Source organism: Lotus japonicus, chromosome 4 (assembly GCF_012489685.1).
Source record: "Lotus japonicus ecotype B-129 chromosome 4, LjGifu_v1.2".
Classification (NCBI taxonomy): domain Eukaryota; kingdom Viridiplantae; phylum Streptophyta; class Magnoliopsida; order Fabales; family Fabaceae; genus Lotus; species Lotus japonicus.
Window position 1 is genome coordinate 79,620,934 of NC_080044.1, and position 11,472 is coordinate 79,632,405.

Consider the following 11,472-nt stretch of genomic DNA (forward strand, 5'->3'; position numbering starts at 1 on the left):
CTCATTGCTCAATCTCCTATATTTGATTTTACAATTCATTCATTTATCAAATGATAGAACATCAAAGAAAAATAGTGAAGAAATATTATTAGATGTTAAAAACATTTGGTTTGGTCAACACTCAACAAGGTGGTGGACCTGGCAATGCTTTTTTATCAGAACTTACAGCAATTGAACTGGGACTCAAGCATGCGTTGGTGCTTAATATCAAGTATGTGGTGTGCTTGTGTGATGACTGTTTTACAATCTAATGGAGATGTTGGCACCTATTGGGCCAGGGATGTTATTGGTCATATTAGGAGCATGATGGGGCAAGAGAGGGATGTTTTACAAGTATTCAGTTTCTTATATCGCGCAAGAAATGAATCACACATCGGATCATTTATCTCATAAAGCGGGAAGATGTGACACTCCAATTCAAATTTGAAAGAGACTTATTTATGCATCTCTATATCTAGATGCAGTTAGCTAGTCCATGTTCCCTTGCTAATTTTCCTCCGGTAAAAAAAACACTCAACAAGGTTAGAAGTATAACTTGGGTAAATGATAACTATTGGATTGAATTTACCAAGATCAATAGTAGATTTGACCCTTTCATTCAACCAAAATCTTAAACCCCACAAAAACCCAGACACAAACACAGAATGCAATTGCAATGGCAGCATCATCTTAGTTTGTCAGAAGAGAAACAAGATCCATTACATTTTTCCAACCAAGATCCCCATTCCCATGATGCTATCAACACTCAAACATCATCATCATGTCACCAAACACAAACCCAATTCTCTCTTCTCTTCCATTCTCACACTCTTCTCCAACAATTGTTCTTCTCTTTCACCCTCATCATCTTCATCGTTTCCACCTCCCTCCTTCGCCATCTCCAAAACCGACGTCGCCGACACCATCAACACCTGGTTCACAACCCGCCACCAATCACAGGACCCTCTCCTCATCCGCATCTACAACATCCTCTCCTCCGACGACGACTTCTCCGCCGCACTCTCCGCACTCTCCCTCCCCCTCTCCGAAACCTTCGTCCTCCGCGTCCTCCGCCACGGCGGCGACGACGGCGACATCCTCTCATGCCTCAAATTCTTCGACTGGGCCGGCCGCCAGCCACGGTTCTACCACACCCGCACCACCTTCGTTGCCATCTTCCGCATCCTCTCGTGCGCCAGGCTCCGGCCGCTTGTCTTCGATTTCCTCCGCGACTTCAGGAGTTGCAGCTTCCCCCACAGGGCTCGCTACCACGACACCCTCGTCGTCGGATACGCCATTGCTGGGAAACCTGACATTGCACTCCACCTGCTCGGCAGAATGCGCTTTCAGGGTTTGGACTTGGATGGGTTTGGTTACCATATTCTGTTGAATTCTCTTGCTGAGAACAACTGTTACAATGCATTTGATGTCATTGCCAACCAGATTTGCATGAGGGGCTACGAGAGCCACATGACCAATGTCATTGTTATTAAGCATTTGTGCAAGCAAGGTCGGTTGGAGGAGGCGGAAGCTCATCTCAATGGCTTGGTGGGTAGTGGAAAGGAGTTGCACAGGTCTGAGTTGAGTTTTCTTATTGGTGTATTGTGTGAGAGTAATAGATTTGAGCGTGCTGTTGAGTTGGTTAGCGAGTTTGGGACATCGCTTCCATTGGAGAATGCTTATGGTGTGTGGATAAGGGGTCTTGTGCAGGGTGGGAGATTGGATGAAGCACTTGAGTTTTTTAGGCAGAAGAGAGATTCTGAAGGGTTTGTTCCTTGCAAGGTTCGGTATAACATTTTGATTGGCAGGCTTTTGAGAGAGAACCGGCTTAAAGATGTATATGAATTGTTGATGGATATGAACGAGACTTGCATTCCACCTAATATGGTTACCATGAATGCTGTCTTGTGCTTTTTTTGTAAACTGGGGATGGTCGATGTTGCACTAGAATTGTTCAATTCCAGGTCTCAGTTTGGACTGTCTCCCAATTACATGGCTTACAAGTATTTGATACTTACTTTGTGTTGGGATGGGTGCCCTAAGGAGGCATACAGAGTGTTGAGAAGTTCTTCTGGTACAGGTTATTTTCCTGATAGGCGGACCTTTTCAACGCTTGCCAATGCTTTATGTAGAGAGTGCAAGATTGATGAGATGTGGGACTTGCTCGATTTTGCCTTAGAAAGGAGATTTATGCCAAATTCTTCCACATATTCAAGGTTTGTATCGGCTCTATGCCGAGCTGGAAGAGTGGAAGATGGTTATTTGATGCGTGGGGACCTTGACAAAGTAACTGCTAGGTTTTCGTACGCCAAGATGATTATGGGTTTTATCAAGTCAAATAGGGGAGACATTGCTGCTCGTCTTCTTGTTGAAATGAAAGAGAAGGGTTATGAGCTAAAGCGTTCCTCGTATAGACATGTTCTTCATTGTTTACTTCATATGGATAATCCAAGAACACGTTTTTTCAATTTATTGGAGATGATGACTCATGGTAAACCTCATTGTGATATTTTCAACAGTTTCATTGACGGAGCTATGCATGCCAATAAGCCTGATTTGGCTAGGGAAGTATTTGAGTTGATGCAAAGGAATGGCATCATGACCAATGCGTCTTCTCAAATCCTTGTAATGAAGAGTTATTTTAGAAGTCGAAGGATTTCTGATGCTCTGCGTTTCTTTAATGATATCAGGCACCAGGTTGTGGTGAGCACAAAATTGTATAATCGCATGATTGTTGGTCTCTGCAAGTCTGACAAGGCAGACATTGCACTTGAGCTCTGTTTTGAAATGTTAAAAGTTGGATTAAATCCGAGCATTGAATGCTATGAGGTTCTTGTGCAGAAGCTTTGCTCATTGAAAAGATATTATGAAGCAGTAAATCTTGTTAATGTGTATGAGAAAGCAGGACGTCGGTTAACTTCTTTTCTTGGCAATGTACTTCTTTTTCATTCAATGATATCACCGGAAGTCTATCATTCATGTGTAGATTTAAGAAGAGAGAAAGAGGGGGAGTTTCTTGATAGTTCAATGCTGACCTTGATCATTGGTGCATTTTCTGGCTGTCTCAGAGTAAGCTATTCTATTCAGGAGTTGGAGGAATTAATAGCTAAGTGCTTTCCAGTTGACATTTACACCTACAATTTGTTGATGAGGAAACTAACTCATCATGATATGGACAAAGCTTGTGAGTTGTTTGATAGGATGTGTCAAAGGGGTCTTGAGCCTAATCGTTGGACTTATGGACTCATGGCACATGGTTTCTCAAATCATGGCAGGAAAGATGAGGCTAAGCGATGGGTTCATGAAATGCTCAAAAAAGGATTTAATCCACCAGAGAATACTAGAAATGTCATTTAAGGAGAATAAATTGATGTGCTGAAAAATGGGTCACTGGTAAGATATTATATTTAATTGATTTTTTTGCTAACTTCTAAATGTTAAATCTCGAGTGTAGAATTCCTGGACACCGGATTGCAAACTCAATGCAATGGAGTAAGAGTTGATGGTTATATTTTTAGAATACTAAAAATTCTTACACGACAAAAATTATTGAGGCTTTAAAGCTGAAATGTCATATTTGTAACTTGTAGTGTAATTTTATGAGTAATGATATATACACACCTCACTTTCTCTCCCATCTCATTTCCACCTATTTTTCTTTCTATTTCTCTTTGCATTTCCTGTCAATCACAAATTATATCATTCATTTCTCTCTCATTCCTACTTAATCTCACAAGGTGGAGGTGGATTTGGTATGCTAACTAAACATTATTAGTTAAACTATATTCATTTGGTTATATTTTGAATTTTTTTCTTATTAGAGGTTCATGTCTTGGATGTTGATGACGTGGAAAATGTCTTGGATGCTGTTGAAGTTAAAAATGTTACTTAAGTGAAAATGATCATTTAAAAGTTGAAAGATAAAACAAGGAGAATGTTATAATGCCTTAAAAATTGTTTATGTGACATGAAATAAGAGTGAAATATTTTTTATGTGACGGTTCTACCTCTTAACTTTAGATTTAATTTAATTTAATATATTACTAAAATAAGACACCAACAACGCGGGAGCATATAATTATTTTGTAATATTGTTTAGAGATTAAAAAATATAATGCTAAGCTTATCGATAATTATTATTATTTTATAATTATTTTCAATTTTCATAATCAATTAGATAAAGTACTATTTGTATTTTGAATAAGTTAAATCAATTTATTATAACTGAAATAAACGGATGTGACATGCTTAATGATTAGCTTTTGTCATAACGTAAGTGTTTCTAAATGAATTAATATTAAACCAAACATGTTAGTGTGTTTAGATGTTAGTAAAGTTAATATAAAAGCACATTCATCTCAATTTATAAAATGAGTTACGTTCACTTTCTCAAAGTTAGTATTATTATCAACGCATATCCAAACATAACCTAATCATTTGGCGGCAGTAATTTAATCTAGTGAGAACCTATCAATATCATATTATCATCCAACAATTTGCGATTATACATTAACAAAAGACCTTAAGGCTAGGGCAGTGAAATTTTTTTAATGTGCTTTCATTAAAATTGTTCATTGATGCTACCTATCCAAGGTATGGCAAACAAAGCCTTGTGTATCATTCATTCCAACCGATTGGCTTGCTATGTTGGCTACATTGGGCAAACCTGACCAGTTCAATTAAAAAAGTTGACAGCTAAAACAGATGAGTGTATAAATTTAAAAAACTAGAAACAAGTTAGCAAGGCCACCATGTTACACAGGAAGAGCCTCTGGCAGTGATTCTGGTGCACCACTACTACCATTGAGCACAATCACCTTACCATCAGAATCAGCATCAATTATAACAGAGTCACCCTCTTTAATCTCTCCAGCAAGCATCTTCTCTGCCATGCTGTCCTCCAAGAGCCGCATTATGGCTCGTCTTAGAGGCCTTGCCCCATAACTAGGATCATAACCTTCTTCAACCACTCTATCCCTAAATCTCTCTGTCACTGAAAGATCAATTTCTTTGGTTTTCAGTCTGTCAAATACCTCCTTCAGCATTATATCAGCTATCTCCTTCACCTCCAGCTTTGTGAGTTGCCTGAAAACAATCATTTCGTCCAACCTATTCAAAAACTCAGGCCTAAAGTACTGCTTTAGCTCCTCAGTCACCAAGCTCTTGATTCGATTATAAGAGCTGTCCTTCTCATCATAATCAAGGTCAAATCCTATTTTACGTCCTCCTTTCTCAATCACGCTGCTTCCAACGTTCGATGTCATTATAAGAAGGGTGTTCTTGAAGTCCACAGTTCTCCCCTTACTGTCTGTTAGCCTTCCATCTTCCAGGATCTGAAGCATCATGTTGAATACATCAGGATGGGCTTTCTCAATCTCATCAAAGAGTACAACAGTGTAGGGACGGCGTCGGACTGCTTCAGTCAGTTGACCACCCTCAGTGTAACCAACATATCCAGGAGGTGAACCGATGAGCTTGGACACTGTGTGCCTTTCCATAAATTCACTCATGTCAAGCCGAATCATGGCCTCTTCAGAACCAAAGTAGTATGAAGCCAGTGTTTTGGCCAACTCGGACTTCCCCACACCAGTTGGCCCAGAAAAGATAAAGCTTGCAATTGGACGATTAGGGTTCTTCAGTCCAACCCGGGCTCGACGGATAGCCCTGCAAATGGCTTTTACTGCTTCATCCTGACCAATAACTCGCTTGTGTAATGTCTCTTCCATCTTGAGAAGGCGATCAGATTCATCTGACGATACTTTGTCAACAGGAACACCAGTCCAGGAGGCCACAATATGTTGTATGTCAACTTCAGTCACAACTGGACCTGCACCATCGGCCTCACTCTCTGCCTTACTCATCTCCTTGCCTTTTTCTATAAGTGCTGAGATCTGTGTCTTAAGATCCATTTCTCTGTCTCGCAGCTCTCCAGCCTGTTCAGAAAACCATGTATCATCAAGCCCGGAAATTATAAGCCAAAAAGTGAGTGAATTTGGAGACGTAATTGGTATAATTGAACAAGAATAAAAACACTACATGCACTTTACACTCAATAAACTAGAAATAGATCAGAACTTTTGAAAAAAAAAAAAAACAAACCCTACATTTTCTCAATGTTCACTGAAAGGTAAAACATCACTTTTTGAAGACAAACAAGGCTACTCATTGGACTAAGGTTGTATTATATCCTGAAAACGTTACAAGTTAAATCTCAGATAAAAGCATTACCTTTTCAAAGTCTTGGTTGCGAACAGCTTCATCTTTCTCCTTCACAATCTGCCTGACCTCCTTGTCAAGCTCTCTTGCTTCTTCAGGTAACTGTAAATATGGAAATATGGTCCAATTAGATCAACAATAGACAAATGATTAACTGTTGATTCAGGGAGGGGAGCGAAACAATGTACCTGTGCATGTCGAAGACGGACTCGGGAACCAGCTTCATCAATCAAATCGATAGCTTTGTCAGGCAAAAACCGATCACTGCACGAAGCACCATTTTTTATAAGCCAGAAATTATCAAAGATACACAACATTAAGAAAATAACAAGATAATAAAGTAGAACTTAGATTCATTTATATGAAACAACTGAATCACAGTCTCAAATAATTGTCGGACAACAATTCAAAGACATAATGCTATATTCCAGAAGATTAACATAAATTCAGTGAAAAGTTCAGTTTGATCATGTAAATAACAACTAAAAGAAATATTCCCTTACAGCATAAATGAAAAGGAAAATGAATAGAGAAAGTGCAGATGTATAAATTATGACAAACCTGATATATTGATGTGACAGCTGTGAAGCAGCTACAAGAGCATCATCTGTATAACTGAGCTTGTGGTGCCTCTCATAGCGTTCTCTAAGTCCTCTCAGTATTTGTATGGATTCATCCACGGTTGGCTCCGGCACTCTAACTGGCTGGAATCGCCTTTCCAAAGCTGGATCTTTTTCAATGTGCTTCCTGTATTCATCCAGTGTTGTGGCTCCTATACACTGCATATAATACCCAGACAATTTTTTGGACCAGTTCCAAATAAGTAATAGTGGCATGTTTAGTCTAGATATAATCATTATATAACCATATGTCTTCACATTTCACCATAAGTCTACTGTACCAGTACCAGGTGCGGGTACAAGGTACAAGATTATAAAAAAAAAATAAGGTATAGGTAAAACAAGAGGATTTATGCACGACGCAAGAGAGGAAACTTGATTTATTAACTTATCCATTATCATCCAATGCAGGCGAGCATTGGCCATGAAAGAACAAGACAATTGTTAGATATGATTGATGGCAAGGATAGGGTATCAGTGTCCTTAGGTGTGTGATACGGGTAGGGGTTTCATTTTGTATACATAAAATGAAAAAAGCTGATAAAAAATATTTAGTTTTGGTTAATCTGTACTTAAGAAGTACCCAAAATTTACCCAAACAGTACCTAATTTCTTTTTATATGTAGAAAATTTATCTGGAACTTACCCGGTACATATTTTTAAGTACCCAACAAAAGCCAGGCACGGGTATGTAACTGGATCATATACAGCAGCCAAGATGAAGTACCCATGCTTCATAGGTGATCATTTTGAATTTTTAGGCTATTAGTCTTAACCTAGATTGAACTGTTAAAAATGTGTTTCTTCGATAATAAACAGTGTTGTCAAGGGAAATATTACCTGTAGTTCCCCTCTGGCAAGAGCGGGTTTTAATATGTTTGCAGCATCAATCGCCCCTTCAGCTGCTCCAGCTCCAATTAGTGTGTGAACTTCATCAATGAAAAGTATTATATTATCGTTTTGTTTGATTTCCTCCATTAGCTTCTTCAATCTCTCCTCAAATTCTCCACGATATTTAGTTCCAGCAACAAGTAGACCCATATCAAGGGTTATTACCTAATCATGCAAAGACGAAACTTTCATTATCCCCAAAAGTGTGATAAAACACCAAATCTAATAATTAAATAAATATATTAAATACGTAACCAAAAACAAATGCAAAATTTATATCACAAATCCAATGACTGAAAATAAGGCAGGGTGCTCCAAGCAAGTTGGTAATAAAGCTGATAATACAACAGCAAATCCCCTGAATGAAACCAACGTAAAATAATTCATACTAACCTCCTTTCCCTCTATGGTTTCAGGGACATCACCAGTTGCAATCCGTTGAGCAAGACCTTCGGCAATAGCTGTCTTTCCAACACCAGGCTCGCCGACAAGACAAGGATTATTTTTGGTACGACGACCCAAAATTTGAATGACACGTTCAATTTGTTGCTGCCTACCCACAACAGGGTCCAATTTTCCCTGGGATTTTTTATTTTTAGGGGGGGGTGGAAGAAAATAAGTATGCTTTTAAAAACACAAAAAACCTATCTCCTATCTGTCGTGAAGAAAACTAGGAACTGGTAATTACCTCATTTGCTAGCTTGGTCAAATTGGTTCCATACTCCTCCAAAGTTGGCATCTTATTGCTACTACCTCCGCGGCCAACAGCAACCCCAGCCGTTTCATTGTTACTCTCACCAACCATGCGAATAACCTGTTCCCACCCAGTGGTGTACAAGATTAACAAAAAATTAAAGATATAAGACGTATCCATATATAATAGAAGTATGTGAGAAAAGGAATAAATGAGGATATAATAGCAACCTGAGCGCGAATATTGTTAGGATCAGCACCCAGGTCTTGAAGAACACGTGCTGCTACACCCTCACCCTCTCGAAGAAGACCCAAAAGCAAGTGCTCAGACCCAATATAGTTGTGACCTGAAAATTTCAAGGAGTAAGCCCAACTGTTTCATCAAGTGAAGACGAAATATTGCATACATCCACCCCAAAATAAAATGAGATATGCTTCATTTCATTACCACACTCTCACTTCATGTCAACCTTTACTTTCTATCTATCTCTCTCTTCTCTTTCAATCATATCATCCATCAAATCTCTCACTTTCTCTCTCTTATCTTCCTATTTCACACTTCTCTCCACTCCATTCACTTTTAGGGGATTGTGAGTGAAACTTTATACAGTAAGGTAGTTTACCAATGCCCTGTTACTATCTTCCTTCCTCTTTTTTCTATAAAATCAATAACCTAGGTGACTCTTCAAGTAAAATAGATAAATGCACAGGACCAAATCACTTCTACATTCTTTCAGACACCAAAGACCAAAGAAAAAACTATGGAAAACTGGTCCGAAATGGACAGATGATTCCAAAAAAGAAAATTATCACCTGTTTACTTCTTTCCTCTATTTTCATTAATCATCAAAACCTAGGTTACTCTTCAAGTAAAATAGATAAATGCACCTTAACAAACAAAATATAACCAAATCACTTCCACTATCTTTCAAACAACAAAGACAAACGAAAACCAAGGCAAACTGGTAAGGTTGATTACAAAGAAGAAACTTTTCATTAATCAAAACACTTTGTGGGTAAAGGTAGGATAGCACTTACCAAGCTGACGAGCCTCCTCCAGTGAGAGTTCCAAAACACGCTTTGCACGAGGAGTAAATGGAATCTCAACAGCAACAAATCCACTACCCCTTCCAATGGTCTTTTCCACTTCCACGCGTGCATCTTTAAGGCTAATCCCCATAGCCTTCAAAACCCTAGCAGCAATACCAGTGCCTTCACCAACAAGACCCAACAGGATCTGTTCTGTTCCAACAAAATTATGACCCAGCCGTCTCGCCTCCTCCTGGGAAAGCATAATAACCTTGATTGCTTTCTCCGTGAAACGCTCAAACATGGCTTTAGGTATGCATCTGCTAGCCCTTGCCTTTCGGGAGGTAGTTACACCAAACACCTTAGAACGAAAATCTAGTCCAGGTCTCAACATTGTATCCAAATTATTATAAGTACGCAGTCCTGAGAATCCTGACATTCTTAACGCAGGTGCTTGTAAGGTAGACATCATTTTTAGAGATCTTCTCGACATTGTGGACCTGTTATTATGACCATGACTTCGCCCACACACTAAGCCAGGGATAGTAATTGACTGAGCCAAAACCCTAGACATGATTCCTGAATTGCTCGCTGCATTGATGAAAACATGTCAACAGACAAGTAAGACACTTGAATTGAAATTACACAAAATGCACCCAGATAACTAAATGTGTATGTTTCTTCAGCATATCAACAGTATAAAAATCCTATGAAAACATTAAGGCATATCAAGTATCAACAATCAATCTACATGTCACACAGTTTTTAAAGTCAACTCAAGGAATGTGCACAGACTAATGACTAGGGCACTCAGGATAACAGTACACAAAGAGAAAAATGAACTCGGTTTATCTTGATGATAAAAAAACAATTTATCAAACATGTGGTGCGCAAGATAAACCCCTACAACAGAACAAAGGGAAGAGACAGAACCTAGTTCCAAAACTGCAATAAGTGCAGAACAAAAAGAGAAACTCACCAGAAACCCTGGAATACTTGGTACTAAAAAATTGAGAGAGAAGAAAGAATGAAGGTGATTGTACGGTCCGGCGAGGAGGAAGGAGAGAGTAACCAGAACAAGAAGATAAAGTGCGGTCTTCGTTTCAAGAACAACAACAACAACAACAACAACAACGTTAAGTATGAATGTGAAGAAGCGTGGTGTGTGAATTACGATGATGATGATCATGTAACTCCACCGCCCTACTTTCTTTGCGTGGCCCGTGGGTATTTTATAGGCCCATGTCTCATCAAAGCCCATCATAGCTTATTTTTTACATCTTATCTTAAAAAAGATAACATGGTTGATTTTAATTTTATTTTTAATTTTTTTTATCATCTAATCCTGAAATTCGAGTTCAGAATTTTAATTAAGTAGTTAGAAAATCTTATTAACTTTTGAATTTGACGACCTGAATTTATATTTTTACAAAAATAGACAACCTAAAAAGTTAAAATAAAATACTGATTTTTTCATGGGACTATGTGACAATCCATAGCAAGAAATAGAAAAAAAATTGGCAAAAGTAAATGAGGAAAACACAAACATGTGTAAAATTGATAGAATTACCTAATAAGTAATAAGTAACGTGGAGCGCGAGAGTTAAATCTGTTGGAAAATTTCATATCTAGGTAATTTAAATCCTATTTTATGTTAGTGATATTTTATTTTTAAAAGCTATCTATCTGATATGATTTTATTTCAAAACCCTTATCCTACTTTTAGGGATTCTGTTTTACAATTCAGTTTTTATAGCTGATAAAAACTTTCTCCACTCCCATTACACGTTCTTTATTTTTTTTCCTCACGTTGCCTATTTCTCTGGCTGCACGTTGGCACAAAAGCTTTACAAAAAGGAGTCCTGATACAGCTTTCTAGACTCAGAAAAAACAGGACATACTATTGCCTTCTTCTTCCCCTAATTTTCACTGGTTTTTCATCAATCAATATTCAAAGAGCACTGTTTGTTCATCTAGTTCAGGGATCTATCGCTGCACACGATAGATTCAACGGGTTGACGTATCTTGGGAGAGGAGCGCATCA

General features: G+C 38.4%; 2 protein-coding genes across 2 annotated transcripts; one reads left to right on the top strand and one right to left on the bottom strand.

Annotated features, from left to right (window-relative positions):
- The first annotated feature begins 584 nt into the window (after positions 1–584).
- Positions 585–3,614, top strand: LOC130715547 (pentatricopeptide repeat-containing protein At1g71210, mitochondrial-like). The gene has a single exon (XM_057565664.1). It carries the CDS (start codon positions 730–732, stop codon positions 3,334–3,336), a length of 2,607 nt encoding a protein of 868 aa, XP_057421647.1. The 5' UTR covers positions 585–729; the 3' UTR covers positions 3,337–3,614.
- An 815-nt stretch (positions 3,615–4,429) lies between these two features.
- LOC130710669 (chaperone protein ClpC, chloroplastic-like) lies at positions 4,430–10,619 on the bottom strand. The gene is made up of 10 exons (XM_057560011.1): positions 10,408–10,619; positions 9,438–10,019; positions 8,631–8,746; positions 8,395–8,520; positions 8,100–8,285; positions 7,656–7,871; positions 6,757–6,974; positions 6,384–6,459; positions 6,208–6,297; positions 4,430–5,912 (listed from the first exon to the last, which is right to left on the bottom strand). Exons 2-10 carry the CDS (start codon positions 10,000–10,002, stop codon positions 4,734–4,736), a joined length of 2,772 nt encoding a protein of 923 aa, XP_057415994.1. The 5' UTR covers positions 10,003–10,019; positions 10,408–10,619; the 3' UTR covers positions 4,430–4,733.
- Positions 10,620–11,472: the final 853 nt, after the last annotated feature.

Bases quoted from the DNA above. Each gene is read 5' to 3' on its own strand.
- LOC130715547 (XM_057565664.1), top strand. From the start codon at position 730: ATGATGCTATCAACACTCAAACATCATCATCATGTCACCAAACACAAA.
- LOC130710669 (XM_057560011.1), bottom strand. From the start codon at position 10,002: ATGTCTAGGGTTTTGGCTCAGTCAATTACTATCCCTGGCTTAGTGTGT. The intron at 7,872-8,099 runs GTTAGTATGAAT...TTGCATGATTAG, and splicing joins AAACCATAGAGGGAAAGGAG to GTAATAACCCTTGATATGGG. The intron at 5,913-6,207 runs GTAATGCTTTTA...TTTTCTGAACAG, and splicing joins GCAACCAAGACTTTGAAAAG to GCTGGAGAGCTGCGAGACAG.